At 48.4% G+C, this 23,297-nt stretch overlaps 1 protein-coding gene across 1 annotated transcript in view; it reads left to right on the top strand.

Moving 5' to 3' along the window:
• Myo5c (myosin VC) overlaps positions 1-23,297 on the top strand; it is a 76,753-nt gene that overhangs the window by 40,007 nt on the left and 13,449 nt on the right. Inside the window, exons 15-33 of the mRNA XM_038322744.1 lie at positions 55-189; positions 665-762; positions 1,926-2,012; positions 3,419-3,530; positions 4,014-4,225; positions 6,748-6,913; positions 7,157-7,303; positions 8,257-8,421; positions 9,581-9,674; positions 11,186-11,249; positions 12,959-13,139; positions 16,782-16,875; positions 17,474-17,537; positions 18,113-18,193; positions 19,816-19,996; positions 20,654-20,747; positions 21,211-21,274; positions 21,698-21,848; positions 22,864-22,951. Coding sequence (XP_038178672.1) covers positions 55-189; positions 665-762; positions 1,926-2,012; positions 3,419-3,530; positions 4,014-4,225; positions 6,748-6,913; positions 7,157-7,303; positions 8,257-8,421; positions 9,581-9,674; positions 11,186-11,249; positions 12,959-13,139; positions 16,782-16,875; positions 17,474-17,537; positions 18,113-18,193; positions 19,816-19,996; positions 20,654-20,747; positions 21,211-21,274; positions 21,698-21,848; positions 22,864-22,951 — 2,278 coding nt within the window. The remainder of the gene's footprint in view (positions 1-54; positions 190-664; positions 763-1,925; positions 2,013-3,418; positions 3,531-4,013; positions 4,226-6,747; positions 6,914-7,156; positions 7,304-8,256; positions 8,422-9,580; positions 9,675-11,185; positions 11,250-12,958; positions 13,140-16,781; positions 16,876-17,473; positions 17,538-18,112; positions 18,194-19,815; positions 19,997-20,653; positions 20,748-21,210; positions 21,275-21,697; positions 21,849-22,863; positions 22,952-23,297) is intronic.

The raw sequence follows: 23,297 nt of genomic DNA on the forward strand, positions 1-23,297 counted from the left end.
TGAAGACTGTTAGTCAGCACCTGGGGACATTAAATCCCTCTCTGTTCCTTACAGTTTCATCTCTGCGCCACCTTTTTCCAAGAAACCCCTGTTGCATCTTCTCCCTTTGGGGCAATGATCACAGTTAAATCTGCAAAGCAGGTCGTCAAGCCAAACAGCAAGCACTTCCGGACCACAGTGGGGAGCAAGGTACATGGGAGCGAGGTGGGAGCTGGTTGCTAGTAGGCCCAGACTCTGGGGAGTCAGACACCTGTGGGACCCACAGTCCAGGCCTGGCCACCAACACGAGGCTTCTTCCAATCCATCTGTTAAACTCCCAACTCCAATTCAGCGCATCCCAGCGCCCTTCCCGACCTGTGCATGGTCATATGGTTCATTAGTTCTCTGCTTCAGGGGACCTGGTCAGGGTGTGTTGCGGGGAGGGCAGTGTACCCAGGTACTCACAGAAGCCAGAACAGGGTGTTAGGTCTCATGGAGTTAGAGTTACAGGCATCTGGGAACCACCCAATGGGGCTGCTGGGAACAAAACTCAGGTCCTCCAATAGAGCCTCAAGTACTCTTAACTCCGGCCCTAAAATGACCTCTTACTGATCAGCTTCATTTGTCTTGATCTAAGTATTAAATCATCACAGAGCGACCTCTGACCTCTGGCCCTGCTTCCTAGTTCCGCAGCTCTCTGTCCTTGCTCATGGAGACCCTCAATGCCACCACACCCCACTATGTCCGGTGCATCAAGCCAAATGATGGCAAGTTGCCCTTTGAGTAAGTATTCTCATCAAGCCCTACAAAAGCAGCTTCCTACCATGACCAGTGGCAGCTTAAGGAAGGAAGAGTTCATTTGAGCTAAGGGTTCCCCAGAGAGACCCCCAAATGGTGAAGGAGGCATGGCGATAGGCAACCAGAGCAAGAAGATGAGATCTCACGGCTCTGTTCACACGCCGGGAGCAGAGAGAGCAACTGGAAATGGGCCAAGGATATAAACTCTCTAAGTACTCCCCCACCCACAAGCTCCCTCCAGCAAAGTTCCTGCCTGTAAAGATTCCATGACCTTCCCAAACAGGCTACAGCTGGGGACCAAGTGTTCAAAGACCTGAGCCTGTGGCAGCCTTTTCACACTCAAATGACCGTGATTTTGGAGTTTGCTGAGATCCCTCATGAACTTTACACTATTTCTGAGTTCCTTAATGATTTAAACAGTGTTTCCTTTTCTATGCTAGCAGGACTTCTCTGGTTAAACCACCTAAACTCCAGGGCTGAGTTTGAAATCATTGTCTCATCAGACACTGGGACCCACGCCCCTCTGCTTGTATAAGGGGGCATCTGTGCATGTGAGGGAATGGGGTGAGGTTCAGAGGCACCCTGATATGTAGCATGAGACATGAGATGTGTTCTTAGGGGTCCTGGAGTAAAAGCCCCTAGCCAATGACTGTAGATCAGGAAGTCCTTTTTGCCTATTGGAGCTAAAGGAGGAGCCCTTAGAGTGGGCTGTCAGTGGAGGTGCTAAGAGCATCCGTGGGTCCCGACAGTGTTGCCCTATGTCCTAAGTAAGCCACTGTAGGGTGTTTTGTAAAGGGCATTCCTTCATTCGATGCATGCATCTCTTTTTATCTGGTTGTCCTGATTGAACTGAAGTTCAATCCGGGAGTTTCCCCCCCCCACGAGGTGGCCTCCCCCGCCCCGACCTCCCTCAGTCAGAGCTCCTTCCCACACCTACCTACACCCCCAGCTTCTAGACTGTTTCACATCAAGGCTGTTCCAGAACATTCTGTAGATATTTCTGTAGCTCTGCAGGGTGAGTTGAGGGTGAAGGGGCAACCAGGCTGAACCCTGCTGTCCAGGATCCTGAAGTCCAGGCCTCCCAGCCGCACATGTTCTGGGATGTTCAGTGCCTGTAAGGCCTGAACCCATTGTAAAATTGCTTCAAGGTTTGACTCCAAACGAATCGTCCAGCAGCTGCGAGCCTGTGGCGTTTTAGAAACAATTCGCATCAGTGCCCAGAGCTACCCTTCCAGGTAGGTTGTTGTGAGCAAGAGCACAGCTAAGCCATCAAACAGGACCATACCATTGGTAGAAAGTTTGTTGGGGGACTCAAACTGGTGTGTGGTGTGTATGCACACGTGTGTGCGTGCATGTGTGCCTCTGTGTGTGTGTGTGTGTGTGTGTGTGTGTGTGTGTATGTATAGAACAGGACAGTGGGAAAATCCCTGTCAATTTTATGGGGGCAGGTAGAGGAGAGGTACAGGGGAGGTGGGGTGTGGTAGGTATAGCCTGGGGTTAGCATGGGTCTAGCCTGAAGATTAGGGTGGGGATTTTGACCTGTTGCAGACTTGTTTGGGTTAAACAGGACCTGGATGCCCTTTGCCAGAGTTGGTTGCCTGTAGAGAACAGATAAAGGAAGCCATGGTTTTTTCCTGACAAACAGAAACCTGCTTCACAAGATTTCTGAGGAAGGCTGTTTAGGTTTTTGTTTACTCAATAGCAGCCCTTCTGTTTACCCAATCAGAGTCCAGGCTGTGCTGGCCTAGGCTGTCATCTGAATGACACCCTAAGACACTATCAGAGGCCCTGCATTTTGGGGGGTTCACTTTGGACCTAATAGTTACCCCCTCATTGAGGTGTTTGCTGAGAACCGAGGGGATAGTGGCAGAATTTTCCACATGGTTTACATTTTATCAGGTGCATCGTCCTGGAGGAAGGCCGGGGAGAAATTCCCATTTCTCGTCACTGGGACAGAATGCCCCAGGAAACAAGGGAGGCAGGGTTATTTTGGCTCGTGGTTTCAAAGGTTTTGGTCCATGGCCATTTGCCTTTGTTGTTTCTGGGCACAGCATCATGGCAAGGGGCACATGCAGACCACAGTGGCTCACCTCACTGTAGACAGGAGGCAGAGAGAGGGACACGAGGGGTTCAGGGACAAAGCTGTGCCCATAGTGAGTTACTTCCTCCAAATTAGTCCCATGTCCTTTCTGGTTTCCATGCCCTCCAATAGACCCCATCCATGGGTTAATCCATTAATCAGGCCAGAACTCTCAGGATCCAATCTCTTTTGAGAGCCTCACCTCCAAACCATGTGTTAAGGACCTAGTCTTCCACACCCGAGCTTTTGGGAAACATGTAATGTTCGAACTGTGGCAAAGGTGCTGTGGGTATCTCAGAAGCACCCAGGATCCCATCTGTGGTGCTGGTGATGGTCCCAGTTGCCTTGTCAGGACAGGAGCTGAGGAGGGCCGGAGGGCCGGAGGGTTGGTTGAATCCATTCATATAGAAGGCACACATGCTGGGAGCTTTTGGCATTGACACAGGGGAGGGTCACCAGAGCAGGCTCTACCACCTTCCCCGTGGGGGTGGGGGTATCACAGTCCACTGCATGAAGAGCCTCCTCCATGGTACGCCTGCCCAGTTCTCTCTGACTTTGCAGGTGGACATACCTCGAGTTCTACAGCCGCTACGGCATCCTTATGACCCAGCAGGAGCTTTCCCGCGGTGATAAGAAGGAGGTGTGCAAGATAGCTCTGCACAGGTTCATCCAGGTCGGTCTCGGGCTCGTTCCAACAGTGTGCCTCTCAAATGTGTCCCTTCACGTGCTAGTGAGACAGCAGCGGCCATGCTCACTGTGGCAAGATCCCTTAGGAGCGGACATTGCCTTTAGGGATCCAAACACTGAATTCCACTGCCATCTCCCTCTGCCTCATCTCTCATGATCCAATATCATCCTCCATGGACCTGGGTCACAGGACATGGGCAGATGAGGTAGTAACCAAGCAGAGCGTTAGTGTCACTCAGTGTGAATTGAGGTTATTGCTGAGCTATGTTAGGGTGGAAAAGAGATGGCAAGCCACGACAGCCAGGAAGTGGGATAGGTCGTGAACCCAAAGCCAAGACAGAAAACAATACGCACCTCAAAGTAGAAGTTTCTAGATTGTGACTCTGGTTTTTCTGCCTTATGCCAAAGCCATACGAATGGTTTGAAAATCATTTAACTCTCATTGTCAAATATCTTTCCTGTCTTCCAGGATTCTAACCAGTACCAGTTTGGTAGAACCAAAATTTTTTTCAGAGCGGGACAAGTGGCTTATTTAGAGAAACTCCGCTTGGATAAACTGAGGCAGAGTTGTATTGTGATTCAAAAGCATGTGCGGGGCTGGCTGCAGAGGAGGAAGTTCCTCCGAGAGAGACAAGCTGCCCTGACAATCCAGCAGTATTTCCGGGGTCAGCAAACAGTGAGGTAAGTGGATAAGGAAGGTGGCACTGGGTCATACCAATTACTTCCAGGTCAACAGTGGGGCATGCTGGATCCATAGAAAGCAGCTAGATCATAGGGCAGTCGCTGCTGATGTGCCCAGGAGGAGGGGCAGCTGAGGACAAGAACCTTTCTCTTGCTCCTTGGACACAGGTATGGGTGGGGGTCCCCACCAGTGACCATGAGCCTGGATAGGAGAAGGACCTGTCCTGTGCGCTGTCTCTTCCCAGGCAGGATGACTGTTCTTTTTCATATGATCTAATACAGGGATTATATAGTTGTTTTACTTACATTTCTTGGCCATTCCCAAATCCTCCTCCATGGGCTTATACGTTCTGAAGGGAAGAGCCTGTGTTCACCTCCAGACCTTTAGGCTGATGTTAACAAACTTTCCTGTATAGAGCCAGTTAACAACTATTTGAGACTTTAACAGTTCATGACTGTTAGGAAAAAAAATCCTAAGACAGGTGGCTCTGCTGGCACAAAGAAATCCAATTAGGTCAGATCAAACCAAATTAAAATGCCCATCATTTTATTAAATACGGTGCTCTCGAGTGGCCGAGTGCATGGTGGCGAGACAGGAAAGTAGGGAGTACATACAAACCCGGAACCATGTGTTTCTCTTCTGGGAGCCCACTTAAATACCCTGTGGGAGTAGCATGCTGGGATTTGGAGTCCAGACTAATGCAACTCCCAGAACAGGGGCCTGGGATGGATGCCAGGGGCTGGGGCTACACTCCAGACTTAATAATGACCTCTGATGCAACTTCTGCTGTCATAGCCTGAAAGCAGATGCATGAGTCTATTATCCGTTGCTGTAAGAAAGGGCCCGAGGCTTGATACTTTAAGGGTTGTTCAGCTTATACTTTTGGAGTACAAATTGTTTTGGCCTCTGATAATGGCTTCCATTGCTGTGACACAGTGCAACAGAGAAAGTAGGCAGAAAGAGCCACGTGGGAAAGGGGCCAAGTTCATGGAGCTCCCTCTATATAAACCCGCTCTATTAAGTGTGGCGGTATGTCCCATAATCCCAGCACTCAGGACACTGAGTCAGGAGAATGCCGTGGGTTTGAGGCCAGACTCAGCTGCATTATGAGTACAAGGCCATTCAAGATTTTATAGCAACACCCTGTCTCTCCATAAATAAGGGCTGGAGAGATGGTATTTCCTGCAGAGAATAATAATTAAGTTATCCATATAGTGTATCCAAGCACCATATGGGAACAGCTGGGCATGGGCACACACCTGTGCATCTGTATCACACTCACACACACACACATACACAGAAACAAAATAAATTCTAAAATAAAAGGGATAAAAACCTACTCCCCTTAGCTCTGACTCATAGTGAGCCATTCAGAGGCCCCATCTCCAGTGACCTACCTTCCGCCAGACTACCCCTTACATCACAACTAGGGCCAGGTGTCCACCTTATGAACTCTGGGGGGACTCACTGAAGGGCAGCTACAACTACAGCAGCTGCTGTCAGCAGTGTGGGTTAGAGCAGTCACAGATGTGTCCACCGAGGCTTGATGATCTCAGCAGATGTGACCTTTGCTCGTAGTCTGCCAACTCCAGATCGGCAACTCCCAACCCAGCTCTTCATGAATGGATACATGAGCAAGTGGGGTTTCAGGACACTGTCATCCTCATAGTCTGGGTGCGGGCTGTGCACTTATGTACATGTGTGCCTATGTTGGAGGAGGCTGCTTGTTGGTTCCTGGCCGCTTAACCCTGAAATAATCACACAGAAACTGTATTATTTAAATCACTGCTTGGCCCATTAGCTCGAGCTTCTTTTTTTTGTTGTTTTGTTTTTTTTTTGGTTTTTTTTTTTGTTTTTTTGTTTTTGTTTTTCGAGACAGGGTTTCTCTGTAGCTTTGGAGCCTGTCCTGGAACTAGCTCTTGTAGACCAGGCTGGTCTCGAACTCACAGAGATCCGCCTGCCTCTGCCTCCCGAGTGCTGGGATTAAAGGCGTGCGCCACCACTGCCCGGCTTAGCTCGAGCTTCTTATTGGCTAACTCTTACAGATTAACTTAACCTATCTCCATTAATCTGTGTGTCTCCACATGACAATGGCTTACCGGCAAAGTTTTGGCTTGTCTGACTCTGGCAGTGGCTCCATGGCTTCTCTCTGACTCCACCCTTCTTTCTCCCAGCATACAGCCTAACTTTCCCCTCCTAGTTCTGTTCTTCCCTGCCATACGCTCAAAGCAGTTTCTTTATTCATTAACCAATAAAAGCAACACAGAGACAGAAGGACCTCCCACACCATGCCCGTGGATTAACCAGCTTGAGGAGATCCCACGTGGCCCCTCCATGACCGAGTGACCCACACTGAGGTCAGGGTAAGCACAGACAGGCCTGAAGTTGCATCAGGATAAACCACTTAATGGTAGAGACATACCTGAGACTCCCCTCACTGAAAGGTGCTGCCCACACTCGTGATTCACAGTGAAGGGTGAAGCTCTGGCCACCCACTCACACTGCCATCTCTTCACCCAAGGAAGGCCATCACTGCCACGGCTTTGAAAGAGGCCTGGGCAGCCATCATCCTCCAGAAGCATTGCCGAGGGTACCTGGTCCGCAACCTGTACCAGCTGATCCGCGTGGCCACCATCACCATCCAGGCCTACACACGCGGCTTCCTGGCCAGGAGGCAGTACCGGAAGGTACGGAGTAGCCTCAGGCTGCTGTTCCTGACCGTGCCTTCCTCAGTGCAGGGGTTCCAGTGAGAGAGGCATCCGCACTGCCCTGACAGGTTGCTTCAGAAGTCTGGGATGAAGGGCTTAGTGGGTTGGTGATGGGAGACTCCTGCCCTGAACTGTGGATGTTCTGGGCTGAGTCTCTGGAATAATGGACCTGGAGAGAGAAACAGGAGGTCTGGCTGACATCTCACAAGGCTCCTTCTCCAGTTGCTGCAGGAGCACAAGGCTGTGATCCTTCAGAAGTACGCGCGGGCATGGCTGGCCCGGCGTAGATTCCAGAGCATCCGCAGGTTCGTGCTCAACATTCAACTGACTTACAGGGTCCAGCGTTTGCAAAAGAAGCTGGAGGATCAGGTAGGCACGCACGCACGTGTGTGTGTGCACATTTGCGCACGTGTGTGTATGTGTTTGTATGTCCATATGTGTAAATGTACATGTGTGTGCATGTTTGATCACTCTCTGCCTTATTCTTTTTGAACCAAGGGCTGTCAGTCAAACCCAGAACTTGCCCACATGGCTAGTGGTACTTACTAGCCAATTTTTTTTTTTTTTTTTTTTTTTTTTTTAGGAATCCTGTTTCTACCTTCCAAGACTAGAGTCACAAGCAGGCCCCCATAATCACCTGACATTATTTTTACGGATTCTGGGAACCCAAACCCTAGCACTTTAACTTTGGAGGCAAGCATTTTAATCCTGGAGCCACTTCCCCAGCCCTCTACTGCCTGCCCATCTGTGCTGACCCGTGGAGTGTGCTGTCTGTGTTGCCCACCCCATGGTCTTCAGAGATACCCAAATTCCCTCTTTAGAAGTCCTTCCCCCCCCCCCCCCCAAATAGTCTTAACTCAGGTCCATGGATAAAAGTACAGCATGTGATTTTTTTTTTTTTATTTTTTTTTTTTGGTTTTTCGAGACAGGGTTTCTCGGTGGCTTTGGAGCCTGTCCTGGAACTAGCTCTTGTAGACCAGGCTGGTCTCGAACTCACAGAGATCCGCCTGCCTCTGCCTCCCGAGTGCTGGGATTAAAGGCGTGCGCCACCGCCGCCCGGCTCAGCATGTGATTTTTGAGGTAAACACAATTTAGCCTCTGGTATTAAAATTGTTGCGGAGTCCCAGAAGCAGGTGGACCGCCCATGACATTCATCACCAGTTCAGAAAGACTCCGCCTCACTCAGCTCTGTGGGAAGAGGCTAACAAATGTCACTTGTGGTAAACGCGACTGTGGTCAATAGACACCACGGTGCTGCGTGAGGCATGAATGTAGCGGCTGCTTCGCTCTGGACAAACCCCTGACACCGAGTCTTTCTTCAGAGCAGAGAGAACCATGGACTGGTGGAGAAACTGACCAGCCTGGCTGCTCTGCGGGCTGGTGACCTGGAAAAGATTCAGAAGCTGGAAGCAGAGCTGGAACGAGCGGCCACCCACCGACACAGCTATGAAGAGAAGGGCAGGAGATACAGGGACACCGTGGAAGAGGTCAGAAGGGTCCCATGTGGGGAGTCCACACTCCCGTCTCTGCAGAGGAGGCAAATGTTGTTCGTGCCGCAATAAAGCAGGGACTTCACAGCCCTGACAGAGGGAGCCCAGGGGCCTGGACTCGTGGGGGAATCGTGTGCTTAGGGAAGGGACCAGCTGCTCTCCCTGTCCTCCTTTACAAGTGGACACAAGGCCCAAGGGACACTGCTGACTGCTTCCTTCTTCCCTCTGCTCCGGCCCTTGTCCACTTGTATGGGCCCTGGAGGCACCCGTCTCTGACCTGCGCTGCAGAACCTGGGAAAGAGTTTATCTGTGTGGTCGAGTGAGAAATCCCAACATCCTAAATTCATATCATGACTTTGCTGCTGGCCAATGTGCAGCTTGGCCAAGTCACCGACCCTCTGAACTGTAGCTTCCTTGTATTTAAAATAGAAATGACAAAGGGGGGGGGGGCAAGAAAAAGATTTAAGGGTAACGTTTTCCAGGGAAATAATTTAGTCAGTGCCCACCGTGGGCCCCACACAGGTATGAGCAGGTGAATCTAGCATATTCTAACCGAGTCTCTTTCATTACCATCCATTCTCCTGTGCCTTCCAAAGGCTTGAAGTTCCCACATTCGTAGCCATGGGCACCCAGGGGGTTTCCCTTTGCCCTCCCTGTGACCTGGTACCCGGGGTGCCCACAATGCTACTGCTGTCCTTTCTGACTCTGCCCGGCATGGCCGTCACCATCACAGGCTCTACACTTCCAGCCCCACAGGCCTCTCTCATCAAGAGAAGCTGAAGTAACGGATTCTGCCCTGCTCCCCTCCCTTCACCACAGCAGTATGAAAATGGGAAGCTAGTGTGTGTTGTGACCTAAGCAGCTATTACCACAGTTAACTAATAAGCTGCCCTGGGTACCCAGAGCTCAGGAGAGGCCTGAGACAGTCCTTGGCCTTGGGCTTTTCTCCCAGGTGTCAGCCGTCAGTCATGGCTGGGGAGGTGGGTGGGACCAGTGTCTGATTGAAGTTCCCTTGGGCCTCTGATTCTGTGGCTGATGCGGTTGTTACTCTGGCCTAAGCCGAGCAAGCACATGTGATTGAAGAGCACAGGGCTCATCCCAAGGGCTGGTGGCAGAGACTTCACCAAGGTCTCCTCATGCCCCTTCCTTTCACTAGAGGTTGTCGAAGCTGCAGAAGCACAATGCAGAACTGGAGTTACAGAAAGAGCAAGCAGAGCTGACTCTACAAGAGAAGACCGAGGAGCTGAAAGGTAGCCAGCACTGGGCGTCATTCAGCAGGGTGGGTGTAGCCGGGCCTCCGCTCTGTACTCCGCCCATCACACATCAAGGGAATAAGTGCATTTAGAAGGCGCTTGGCTCACCCGTCTGCGCCTCATAGTCAGCAGCCCCACGGTTTTGCCCAAGGACAAGAATGTGTGTAGTGTGTTGTATGCGTGTGCGTACTGTGTTGTTTGTGTGTGTGAGAGAGTGTATGTGAAAGTGTGTATATATATATATATGTATATGAGAATTTGTGTGTGAGTGTGAGCATGTAAGAGTATGAATGAGTGAGAGTATAATAGTGTGCAATTATATGTGTGAGTGCAATAATATGTGCAAGCTTGTGAGAGAGCGCATGTGCAAGAGTTTTGTTGAAGTTAGCTCGAGTCAGGAAATAACCAGGCTAACTGAAAGATAAAACAATAGTATTTTTATTTATTATAAGGGGGAAACTCACAAAGCAGGAACGAGAAGTCCAAGCTCAGCGGTGCTCCACGGAGAGAGGGCACCTGGGCCGCACACCATTTCCCCCCCTCCCGAAAGCCACACCCTAACTTGGTCCCACCTCTTAAAGATAATTGATTGGCAAAGATTTCCCATCAGAGTTTATGAGTATTCATGAGTGTGCAAGTGTGTGGAGTATGTATGCATTTAGAGTGTATAGTTCTGTATGAGTGTGAGGAAGTATGAGATTATGAACATGTGTAAGTGTATAAGAGTGTGTAATAGTGTATGGATGTAAGTGTGAGGACACAAGTGTGATAAGAGTGAGTGTGTACAAATATGAGTGTGTGTGTTTAAGAGTATCCATGAATGTGTACGTGTGTAAGAGTGTCAGTGGATGTGTGTGTAAGAGTGTGCGTATGAAAGAGTATTCATGAGTGTGTATGTGAAGATGTGTGGCTGAGTGTATATTTAAGAGTGTCTATGAACATGAGTGTGTGTAAGTGTGTAAGAACCTTGTGACCTTGCACACATTCTGCCCAGCATGTGGACTAAAGGGCACCAGGCCTGGGGTGTGAGGCAGCTGGAGTTCCAGCAAGAAGGTGCGCCCTGACTGTGGCCTGGGCCTTGGAGCCCACTGAGTCACTTAAGAGCAGAGAGGTCAAAAAATACGCTGGATCCTGAGCAGGGAGGGGCTCACTCCCCCACCTCCCACCCCTTACACCTCCCACCCCCTGCACGCTTTTTATTACACTGCTTCAGGGGTTTTCTAACTTCTTGCTGTGAAGGTTGCCACAGGAATATTGAAGTTCTAAGAAGTGTAGTGGGAAAATTGCCTGTTTGGTACCAGCAGCATGTTTGGATGGATACTTTTAACAGAACTGTTGTTGCACAGCCCCCTCGCCTACGTATCTAGTTATGGAGGGTGCGCATGTCCTCTTGAGTCCCAGCTGAATGAACCCTCCACAGCGATTTGGGAAGTGGGAGATAATTCAGACGTTGTCTTGGCGGATTTGTTGTCTTGGCGGATTTGTTTCAGAGTGTTCTCTGTCCACAGAACAGATGGACAAGCTCACCAGGCAGCTGTTTGATGACGTGCAAAAAGAGGAACAGCAAAGACTGTAAGAGACCCTGGCCTCAAAGCCAGCACCTGCTCACTCAGCTAGCCTCCCTTTCTCTGTCTTTCTCCTTTTTTCTCCCGTCCTCCTCTTCCCCTCCCTCCCTCCCTCCCTCCCTCCCTCCCTCCCTCCCTCCTTTCCTTCCTTCCTTTCTTCTTTCCTTCTTTCCTTCCTTCCTTCCTTTTTTCCTTTCTTCCTTTCTGGCATGGTCTCATGTATCACTAGCTGGCCTCAAACCTCCTCCATTAGCCAAGGATGTCTTTGAACCTCTGACCCTTCTGCCTCTCCCTCCCCAATGCTGGGATTACAGCTGTGCACCACCACATTGCAGGGAATGGAACCTAGGGCCGTGTGCTTGCCAGGCAAGCCCTCCACCAGCAGCTACATCCCCCTTTGCTCTCTATTTTCTGTTTTGCTTCTCAGCTTGTAACTAGCATAATCCAGATCCAGGTATGCAGGGTGTGGATTTTTTTTTTTAACAAGTGGGGATTTTAGTCTCAAGGGCCCAGTTCTATAGTGTACAGCCTCAAATGATGCCCATGGTCTAGGGTTGTTCATACTCTTCCTCACTGGTCCCCATGACCTTGGGTTGGACCAGCCCTCTTTTCTCAATTATAAACCATCTGCTAACTCCCAGAGATTTCAGTCTGGACCCCTTCCTTCTCTGATGGAGTCAGTAATTTTTAGATCTAAGTGGGGAACATGATGGAATGATGGGAGATTTGGAATATTCTTGTCGTGTTCCTTGGGAGACAAAGTCTCAGGGCAGCCTGGATGATGAAGTTCCACTTTGCTGTGCAGTTGGCAGAAAACCATGGCCTCCGTAAGGAGGTGGGTAAGGAGACTCCCAAAGGCTGAGGAGCCAGCTGCACAGCTGAGCACCCTGCTGTCTGCCTGGGGTGAGGCTGTGCTGGCCTGTCAAGTGAGCAACACTCTTAGCCCTCCTTGCAGCTCCATTTGGTCCCTGGTCATCTACCTGTGCATGCTTGGCCCTGTCCCAATCCTTAGAGGCACAAACTATGACAGACCCAGCACGTTCAGGCTGCAGGTCTGAGGTTTGTTGTACCTCAGGCTCCAGGGTTTTCTTTTTTGTTTGTTTTCTGATCTCTTGAGAATACTGTAGTGGATTGGGTTTGGCTTTTGGCGGGGGGAGGTGTTACAAAGTTTAAAGATTTATTAATATCTACAAAAGGAGATAAAACAAAAATCTTTGTGGAGCCAGACTTTGAGGAAGCCATAAAGACTTCCTCAGAGTCTTTTCCTTGGTGCTAACACAGCAAATCGGTCAAGAGTGTGGGTTGACACCCCAGCAGTGGGAGGCTCCGGGTGGGAAGCTCCTGGTGCAAGGTTCTGGGTGCGAGGTTCAGGGTACGAGGTTCAGGGTGCGAGGTTCAGGGTACGAGGTTCAGGGTACGAGGTTTCGCAGCATCCCAGCAGTGTGAGGGCTGCAGGAAGTTAACAGAGCTCTTGGGGCTGCCTTAGTTCTGACTGGACTCTGTGGACTAGACAAACTTGGTCTAGGTCACATGACTCCTTTCTGTTGTTTTCTTAGTTCATCGTCACCTGTTGAATTCAGTGACCCTTTTACACAGAAGGCTGTCTCCTCCTTTGGCGTGGAGGTGTCTCCTCTCCATATTTCCAGAATATTGTATATTTTGTTCAAAGACTATAAAAACAAATCTAAGTTTATCTTTTCTTCTTTTGTTGTCTAGACTTCTTGAAAAAAGTTTTGAGCTGAAAACGCAAGCCTATGAGAAACAGATAGCATCTCTGAGAGAAGAAATTAAAGCCCTCAAGGACGAGAGGACACAGCTCCATCATCAGCTGGAGGAGGGCCGGGTCACCTCTGACAGCCTGAAAGGGGAGGTGGCTCGTCTGACCGAGCAAGCAAAGGTAGGGTGTGCTGGCTTTTGGGTCCTCTGGTGATGCCCTTGATGTGCACAGAGATAGTGGAAAGGTCTCAGATTTGGGGTTCAGTTTGGGGACAGCTCAGGTGGGCTGTCCTTTTTGGTAAGATATTTATGAATACCATTATCGGCATGGTAGGGATTTTGAAGAGAGCTCAGATGAAGCATTGTGTATATGACGGGGCCTTCGTATGGATTCAGGCAGAATGAGAAGGTTCCTTGCTATGTGTTTGATGAGTAGCCAGTACTATATATATGCTGGTAGTCAGGTTATCCTGGATTCCTGGGTGGCAGGAGCAGCAGCAAGGGTCCAGTCCTTTAGCTAAGTAAGGTGTGCCCATCCTACAGGAGGTGCCCACTGTAGCCTCTGCTTGCTTAGGATGCTTGGGAACATCCTTTGGGGAAGTAAGAATCAGAGTCACAGCGGGGCGCTTGCTTCTCAGAGCAGCTGAGAGGGTGAAGTAGAAAAGGGCGGATGTAGGCTGAGTGTGGCCCTAGCAGCTGCTAGCCCAGCCAGAGCATCTCTGTGTTCCCAAGACATCAAACAGCAGGCATAGCCATACAGACTGACGGTACCCAGCACCCCAGTGCTCTGTCCCCCCCAAGTCCAGTCCCAGACACAACGCTGTCTGAAACTGTATTCCATGTTTCTCACAGCTTCTAACACTGTCAGGTGGTATTTATACAGTTATTTAAACAGATTAACTAAAAGAATACTTCCAATTTAATATAAATTCAGGAGGGCCCTTATCACTTATCATGCTATCAACTTATGAATACCTGTACAGAAGTGAAATTGTTATAATCTTCCACTTTATCAGAAAATTCACGAGAGATGCTCCACGCCTGGAGCGGCCGCCCAGTCAGTGGAGTTCAGGTGTAGTGCGCACTCCTGTAATCCCAGCACTGGGAAGATGGAGGCAGGAGAGCCAGGAGGACGCGCAAGCCCTCCTCAGGGCACAGGGAGCTAGAGGCCAGACTAGACGATGAGGCCCTGTCTCCAGAAATCCATTCCAGAGCAGTGAATACAGTTAATGATGGAGTATTAAACATCTTAAATTTGGTAAGAGAATAAATTTCAATATTCTCAACTGCAAAATTGGCAGATTTTTGAGAGAGTTATATGTTTGTTATCTTGACTTGATTTTCCACATTGTATTCATAAATCATAACCTTACTCTGTCACCACAAATATATATGATTATACTTTGTCAATCTATAATAAAAGTTTAAAAAATGAAATTTGCAAGTTGAGCAGGAAAAATCACATAGAAGAATATTTTCATTACTTAAGCAAACGTTAAAATACCAGAGCTGGGTTGGAGAGATGGCACAGAGGGTAATGGTACTGGCTGTTCTTCCAGAGGTCCTAAGTTCAGTTCCCAGCAGCCACCTAGTGGCTTACAACCATCTATAATGAGAGACGATGCCCTCTTCTGGTGTGCAGGCAGAACACTGTATATATAACAAATAAATCTTTAAAAAGTTTTAAAAAAATAAATAAAATACCGGCTTTATCTATATTTTATAAAATACATAAATATTCATAGAAATTTAAGAAAAATAAAATTTAAAAGGAACAATAAATAAGGTGTGAGCTGTGCATGGACAATGAGACCTTACTAGAAATCGTAATCGTATGCATCCCTGAGGATTTGTTTATTTTGAAATGAGGTCTCAATATGCCACCCTGGCTGTCCGTGAACTCAGGATGCTGCTGCCTCAGCCTCCCAGGTGCTAATGGTAACATCCATCTGACCCTTCGGTGCATGCATTGTTTTAGAATGCAGACCTCTGATCCTTCAGTGCATGCATTGTTTTAGAATGCAGACCTCTGATCCTTCAGTGCATGCATTGTTTTAGAATGCAGACCTCTGATCCTTCAGTGCATGCATTGTTTTAGAATGCAGACCTCTGATCCTTCAGTGCATGCATTGTTTTAGAATGCAGACCTCTGATCCTTCAGTGCATGCATTGTTTTAGAATGCAGACCTCTGGCGGATGTAGAGTGCAGGAAGAGCATCCTTGCCCGGCTGCAGCCTGTTCTCAGATGAAGTCAGAAAGCTGTTGAGCTTCCGCTAAACACGTAAAACACATGCTAGAAAGCTCTGCAGATGTCCTGTGTGGCTGTGGACGGCTGTGTGTGCTCTGTAAGAGCTTCCCCTGTCAGAACTGCTGGTCTGCATTGCCTCTGGGTTTCCCAGGAAAAGTGTCCACCTTTTCTGTAAGTTCTCTGTACTAACCAGTGGTCTACTGGCTCCCTTGTCAACTGGCCTCCTGATGCGGGGGACTTGGAGGAGACTGGATCACATGATCATATTCCTTTGACTTGTCCATTCTGGGAAGTCGATTCTGTGTTTGCTGTGTGTCATACCAACTGGCGAATCTTTTTTTAAAATGATTTATCAATTTTTATTTTATGTGCATTGGTGTTCTTGCCTGAGGGTTATTGGATCCCCTGGAATTGGAGTTACAGACTGTTATGAGCTGCCCTGTGGGTGCTGAGAATTAAACTCAGGTCCTTTGGAAGAGTGGCCAGTGCTCTTAACCTCTGAGCCATCTCTCCAGGTTAACCTTAAATTGGAGGAATTGTGAGCCTGCACTTGGAGTGAGATGCCAGTAGATGTCACTCACTTCTGATGCCTCTTAAGGTCTGGCTTACAAAGATCTTAGCCATCACTGACAAGCTCTGTGTGTCTGAAGATTGCAAGTGAATGTGAACATTACCTGAAATATGCAAAGAATCACAAAGGGAACCAAGGCTTCAGACTGGACGGTCGTAGCTTCCCATATACTTGGCACATGATCGGGAACATGTCATTAAGCCTTCAATTCAGGGTAGATTCATTTTTCTATCTGATGGGGGCTCAGCTTTTACTCACCTCAAGGACAGTTAGGACCGTTAGGAGTCTATGTTTGATCCCCTTCCTCTTTGGAGTCAGGAGCTGAGGTCTATCAATACTCAGGACCAGAGTATTCTAGGAGGGCTTTTCACCTCTGCTATCCCTGAGAATGTTTCTATCTGCTTAGCTACAAAAAAAAATATTAATAATAATAAATAAATAAATAAAACAAAAACAAACAGTAACAAGACACAAACCCATGGTCTTCGTTGAGCTGAGCTTGTAGTGTGAACAGCAGTGGGTGCAATCTTTTGACCAGCAGAAATGCTTGTAGGAAACTCTCCCCGAGAGGCCCTCCCAGGGTGCCTAGCCTCCACAGTTGCTCCCCCTCCTAGCCTAGTTGAAGAGGAAAGCTTCCTTGGAAGGAAGTCACCCTTGTCTTCTCCCACCTCCACCTCTTCAGGCTTACTGTTCAGGTTCTAGTACCTGGTCCACCTTAGCTTGTCCCTCACCCACCTCATGGCAAACTTGTAAACATTTTCTTCCTTTGCAATGGGGAAGCTAATTTCTGCCCCCAAGTCGATGTGGAAAACAGCACCATTTTGAGCAGTTGAGCTGCTTCGGGGCAAGCTGTGAGGCTGTAAGGAGAGCAGGATACGATTCCATCTAGGAAACCGCATGGCGGCCGCTGGGCTCCATGTGCTCTGTGACATCTGTGTCCTTGTCTGATGGAAAGTGTAACAGCTGTTTTCTCTGCCCTTGGTTTGTTCATGGCTCTGATTTAGACCATCTCTGAGTTTGAGAAGGAGATAGAGCTGCTGCAGGCACAGAAGATAGATGTGGAAAAACACGTGCAGTCACAGAAACGGGAGATGAGAGGTACCAGGGGCGTGGGCTGGTTAGTGGGTAGGTGAGAGGTATAAGAGCATGGACTAGTTAGTGGGTAGGTAAGAAGTACTGGAGCGTGGGCTAGTTAGGGGTAGGTAAGAAGTACTGGGTCGTGGGCTGGTTAGTTGGTAGGTAAGAAGTACTGGGTTGTGGGCTGGTTAGTGGGTAGGTAAGAAGTACTGGGTTGTGGGCTGGTTTGTGGGTAGGTAAGAAGTACTAGGGCGTGGGCTGATTTGTGGGTTGGTAAGAAGTACTGGGTCGTGGGCTGGTTAGTGGGTAGGTAAGAAGTACTGGGTTGTGGGCTGGTTTGTGGGTAGGTAAGAAGTAGTAGGGCGTGGGCTGATTTGTGGGTAGGTGAGAGGTACAAGGGCATGGACTGGTTAGTGGGTTGGTGAGAGGTACTGGCTCATGGGCTGGTTAGTTGGTAGTCTGGACACCTTGCTAGTTGGATACCCAAGACAGTGGTTAGTGTGTTGGTAGCCAGCTACTCGGTTATTCAGCTGCAGATTGTAGGAAACCATTCTGGAGAAGCTACAGGGAAGAAAGCCATGCTCGACTTTGATTTATGCTGCTGTCCCTTTCCTTCCAGAACGGATGTCAGAGGTCACCAAACAGCTTCTGGAGAGCTACGACATAGAAGATGTTAGAAGCAGGTACCAGTCTTACGTCTTCAGATATTTATAAGTATTTACACTGAGTGAAGTGTAAACTTGATCCCTACAACCTATGCTTTTCTTTTAAAAAAAGGAGGCGGGGGGGGGGCTAAGCATGGCCTTACATGCTTGTGACCAACCACTGGGGCAGCAGAGACAGAGGATCCCTGGGCTTACTGACCAGATAGTCTAGTTCAATCAGTGAGCACCAAGCCAGTGAAAAGATAGATAGATAGATAGATAGATAGATAGATAGATAGATAGATAGATAGATAGATAAACAAACTGGGGTTGGAAGTTGGAGGGTCTGATAATTCAGTGGTTAAGAGTGCTTGCTGCTCCTACAGAGGACCAGGGATCAGTTCCTAGTACCAACGGAAACTCCAGCTCCATGGAGGATGTGATGCCCTCTTCTGGTCTCTACCAGCACCTGAACACACACATACATGCCTGCACACATACACACAATCTTTTAGAAAGCAAGGTGAGCTGTACTGTAGGAATGACACACACAAACCATGTGAAACGTGAGTAAGAAGGCTGGACATTTGTGCCTTCTTTGTTTTATTTCCCAGGCTCTCTGTGGAGGATCTGGAGCACTTAAATGAGGATGGAGAACTTTGGTTTGCCTATGAAGGACTCAAAAAGGCAACTCGGTGAGGTGTTCCCTTGGAGTTCTGTTTTTTTCGTTTGTTTGGTTTGGATTTTTTGGTTTTGTTTTATTTTTTTCCAGAGACAGTACAATGTTGGGAAGTTCATCTCACCTAGATTTGACATGTGAAGTATATTCTTATGGTAAAATTATCTAATAGCCCCTAGAAAGACCTCTGAGAAGTCAGCCATTTGCCTAGTTAGAGGAGACCTAGTGAGAAACTGGTTACAGGGTTGGGGATGTAGCTCAGTTAGTGGAGTGCTTGCCTGGTCTGCATAAAACTCTGGTTTCCCACTGGGCAGTGGTGGTGCACGCCTTTGATCCCAGCACTTAGGAGGCAGAGGCAGGTGGATCTCTATGAGTCTGAGACCAGCCTGCTCTACAGAGAGAGTTCCAGGATAGTCTCCAAAGCTACACAGAGAAACCTTGTTTCAAACCATACCCCCCCCAAAAAAAACAACAACTTTATTTCCATCCCTTGCACTGAATAAATGGGGTGTGATGGGCTCATCTGTAACCCCCGCACTTGGAAATCAAGATGATGAACTCCAAGGTCATCGTTAACTACCAAAGATGTTTGGGACTTGGCCCGGGCTAGAGACCCTATCTCAAAAAACAAACAAAATCTGTACTGGAGAGATGGGCCAGCAGTTAAGAACATTGACTGCTCTTGCCAAGGGCCCAGGTCCGCTAGATTCCCAGCAACCACATGGTAGCTCACAACCGTCTATAACTCTAGCCCCAAGGGATCTGATGCCCTCTTCTGCTCTCCACAGTCAATGCACACACATGGTATACATGCATACATACATGCAGGCAAACACACATAAAGTAAAAATGCATGAATGCTTTAAAAGTAAAAGCAAGACATAGTTACATCATATAAGCAGCTACTGTGGTGTGGTTGGACTGAGGAAGTTTCTGCGTGTCTTTAAATTAATAAACTTCATTGTCTTGTAGTTTTAGGTGCACAGCAAACTTGAGTTGAAAATAGATTTCTCACTGGGCGTGATGGCACACACCTTTAATCTCAGCATTAGGGAGGCAGAGGCGGTTGGATCTCTGTGAGTTCAAGGCCAGTCTGATCTAGATATGGAGTTTCAGGACACCCAGAGCTACATAGAGGGACCTAAAGGAGAGAGAAAGTGAGAGAGATAAAGAGAAAGAACAGAGGAGTCCTCGTTTACACCTCCTTTGTCATGTGTGGACTTCCTACAGCCACCAGCCCCTATGACAGCGTGGTGACACAGCAGGGTCCCCCTCACCTTGTACACTCTGGGAATCCTCACGAGTGTATAGAACGTATCATCACAGCTGTATCACGCAGAACAGAGGTTTCAAACTATTAACTGTAAAACCATAACTGAATCACTTCTAAAATGAAATGCCTTTGTTATAAACTCCATGTTAACCACACACACTGTTTTCTAACAGTGGCCAGGGTCCTTTGGTTTCAACTCCTAATTCCCTCCCTGTTTCTGTGAATGCATTGTCAGCTTTAGTCCTGAGAGGGAAATGCTGACCCTAGCTTTCTCAGCTATAACACGATGTCCCCTCTGTGGTCAGCCCAGCAATATGGAGGTCGCTGAACACTGTGGGCTCATTCCTCTCCCCTTCTTTTAACAGTGTTCTGGAAAGCCATTTCCAGTCTCAGAAGGATTGCTACGAAAAAGAGATTGAAGGTCTGAACTTCAAAGTAGTCCACCTGAGCCAAGAGATCAACCACCTGCAGAAACTGTTCCGAGAAGAGACAGGCATCAATGAAAGTATCCGTCACGAAGTCACCAGGCTGACATCAGAAAACATGGTAGGCCTTCCCACAGATCTACAGGCTCTCTCTCTCTCTCTCTCTCTCTCTCTCTCTCTCTCTCTCTCTCTCTCTCTCTCTCTCGCTCTCTCTCTCTCTCTCTCTTTCTCACTCACTCACTCACACACACACACACAGAGAGAATGCTTTCAAGATACAGAAACACATGGTGCTTTTAAGATATGTTTGGGCTTTGGCAGCCTGGGTGTCTGTATAAACTTAGAAAGCAGACAAACTGTTTGTACCTGGCTGCAGGTGAAGGGATGGACATAAGGCACACACCAAAGGAGAGGGGCTTATGGAGAGCCCTGGACAATGCCACCTACCGGATGTTCTGAGATAGTGTGTCCTGTTCCAGGTTGAGATGGTTTTGCTAGGCAATTTAGCACAGAGTTTAGCACAGAGCAATCTTCCCTTCCCACAGTGACAGTCGTGTGAGAACTGCTCTCTGAGCATGCTGGGATTCTTGGAGACCACTGTATACATCTTTAGATGAAGGGGGAGGGGATAGAATATCAACAAATCCCAGTGCCTCATCTGACCTTTTACACAGCTGAATGTTCTACAAGCTGAACGGGAGACGGATGAATGTTCTGGAGAGTTAAGGTCCAGACTCAAACACTGACTATTCTAATAGTTGTTAACTGTTCTCTGAAGATGATCCCAGACTTCAAGCAGCAGATTTCAGAGCTGGAAAGGCAGAAACAGGATCTTGAGTCGCGCCTGAAGGAGCAGACCGAGAAGATGGAAGGTAATGGAACCATCCTGGTCCTGCTCTTAGAGATACCAGATACCAGCATCCAAGAAATTCGTGGGAAGCCACGGCATTGGGGGCATTAGCTATGGTCTCCAGGGCCAGGCAGGTAGCACAGGGGTAAAAGGATAGCTGTGTGAAGGTCAAGAATGGGTGTGGTATTAAAGGGGCAGCTTCCTTTAAGTTCCTTGGGTATCTGGCACAGTGGGAATGTAGCCCCTGGTTCTGCTATCACTATTTTTAAAGCGAATCTAGAAATCTAGATGTTTATATCAAATGTCATTCTTAAATAATGCTTTACAAGGCAAGCAAACAAAGTAAATCTTGTTCAGACCAAACAAAACCTAATAATCTCTGATTAGACATGGATTAGAGCCTTAGATCTGGGAAAATATTGGCAACCCCAAATTAGATCTCAGTGGCATGGCTGACCACAGCAGTGACAGGTTTCTCATGATAGGAAAACCCGAAGAGTCACTCAGTCATCTAAGTCGAGCCAGAGACGAGGAAGGAGTGTGGGGCAAGTAAGTGTTCTGGTGGGAACTGGGCATGCAGGGCAAGTGAGTGTTCTGGTGGGAACTGGGGGCACAGGGCAAGTGAGTGTTCTGGTGGGAACTGGGGGCACAGGGCAAGTGAGTGTTCTGGTGGGAACTGGGGGCACAGGGCAAGTGAGTGTTCTGGTGGGAACTGGGGGCACAGGGCAAGTGAGTGTTCTGGTGGGAACTGGGGTTGCAGGGCAAGTGAGTGTTCTGGTGGGAACTGGGGTTGCAGGGCAAGTGAGTGTTCTGGTGGGAACTGGGGGCGCAGGGCAAGTGAGTGTTCTGGTGGGAACTGGGGGCGCAGGGCAAGTGAGTGTTCTGGTGGGAACTGGCAGGAGACCTCCATCTGTGCAGTCATCAACATTAGGGTGGTCACACGATGCCCAGAGCATCTTGTCCCTTCCTTAGGGCAGTGGAAGTCAAAGGAAATGAGGGGCCCATAGATAAGATCCAAGAACTGCAGGAGACCAGCGAGTTCCTGGAGAAGCAACCAGAAGCTGAAGAGGAAGCCAAGCGTGTTCTCCAACAGGAGGCCTCTCAGCTGTCATTGGAAAACAGGGTAAGGAGTATGGACGGTTGGCTCTTGTATGGCGGTGTTGCTGAGCGGAGAACTAAGTGTTCCGCCTGTCGAATAAGGATAACAGCTGTAGACCGAAAGGCCCTCCGTGAGAGTACTCTGGGTCCTTACCTAAAGACAGGTGGTTGTGTGGTGATAAAACTCAGCGGTAGAGTGTTTGCCATCTGCAGCACTGCACAGTCTGGACATGGTAGAGAGCGCCTGTAATCCCAGGAGCATCAGGAGCTAAAGGTTGTCCTTGAAGGGAGTTTGAGGACAGCCTGCCATATACGAGACCCAGTCATAACAGAAAGGGGAAAATAACAGGTAGTCACTTTCAGAAGGGCTGGAAGGCTCTCTGCCCTTTGTGAGAGATGTTTCTGGGCACCTAGGACCAGCCTAGTGTTAAAGCCAAACTCAGCCTGGGCAAGGCCACCTCTTCACCCAGAAGGAAAGGGAAAGCCGTGTCCAAACCTCAGAAGTCTCTCTGGCGCCCTCTTCTGACATTCAAAGAGCCCATTTCCCCAGATCTAATTTTCAGTCTGTATTGGACATTAATTTATTGGTGGGTCCTTCAACATCAATCGTTAATCAAGAAAATTCTCCACAGGTCAACTTGGTGGGGGCATTGTCTGAATTGAGGTTCGCTCCTCCCAATGAATGACTCTAGATCATGGTACATTAGCAAAAAACTAAACTGACTAGGACAGTGTGTGTGTGTGTGTGTGTGTGTGTGTGTGTGTGTGTATGTGTGTGTGTGAACACAATATGCAGAATCCACCATGTGGTATTGGGGATTGAGCTCTGAGCATCAGGTGTGAGCCAGCCCAGATGTAGTGTTCACTAGGGGAGCCTTGAAAATATCAGGAACTGTATAATATGGAAAGCAGCTGCTGTGCAAATCATGTGTGCGAGTGAATTTTATGGAATGTGAACTACAGATCCGTAAAGGTATTAACAAATCAAAGTCAAAGGAGATGCTTCTGAGAAAATTCCTTGTTTCTCTGGGTTTCTGAAGGATCTTGAGGAAGAGTTGGACATGAAGGACAGAGTCATTAAAAAGCTACAGGATCAAGTCAAGACTTTAACCAAGACAATTGAAAAAGGTAGGAGGGGTGTGTCCTCATTCTTTGCAGCTTTTGGGGAAGGCACTGTGCTCTGCAGTGTGTGATCATGACCATATTCAAAGTACACAGAGCCTAAAGGATGATGCTCAACTGCTCAGGTTTAGGGCCTAGGGCTAGGCTAAAGAGCCTTTAAAGGTATAAAGAAGCTCATTGTACCAGACAGCAAGAACACTCCTGCTGTTTCAAGGAACCCCCTAAAACAATACGTTATCCCCTTCCTCTGTTAGCTCCTCATTGTCAAGATGAAATTGTGAGTGAGTATCCAATTAATCATTTTGAAGGCCGTGGAGAGAACAGAGAAGACAGACATGACATCCTGACCTCA

The sequence above is a fragment of the Arvicola amphibius genome, chromosome 3, assembly GCF_903992535.2.
Source record: "Arvicola amphibius chromosome 3, mArvAmp1.2, whole genome shotgun sequence".
Lineage (NCBI taxonomy): Eukaryota > Metazoa > Chordata > Mammalia > Rodentia > Cricetidae > Arvicola > Arvicola amphibius.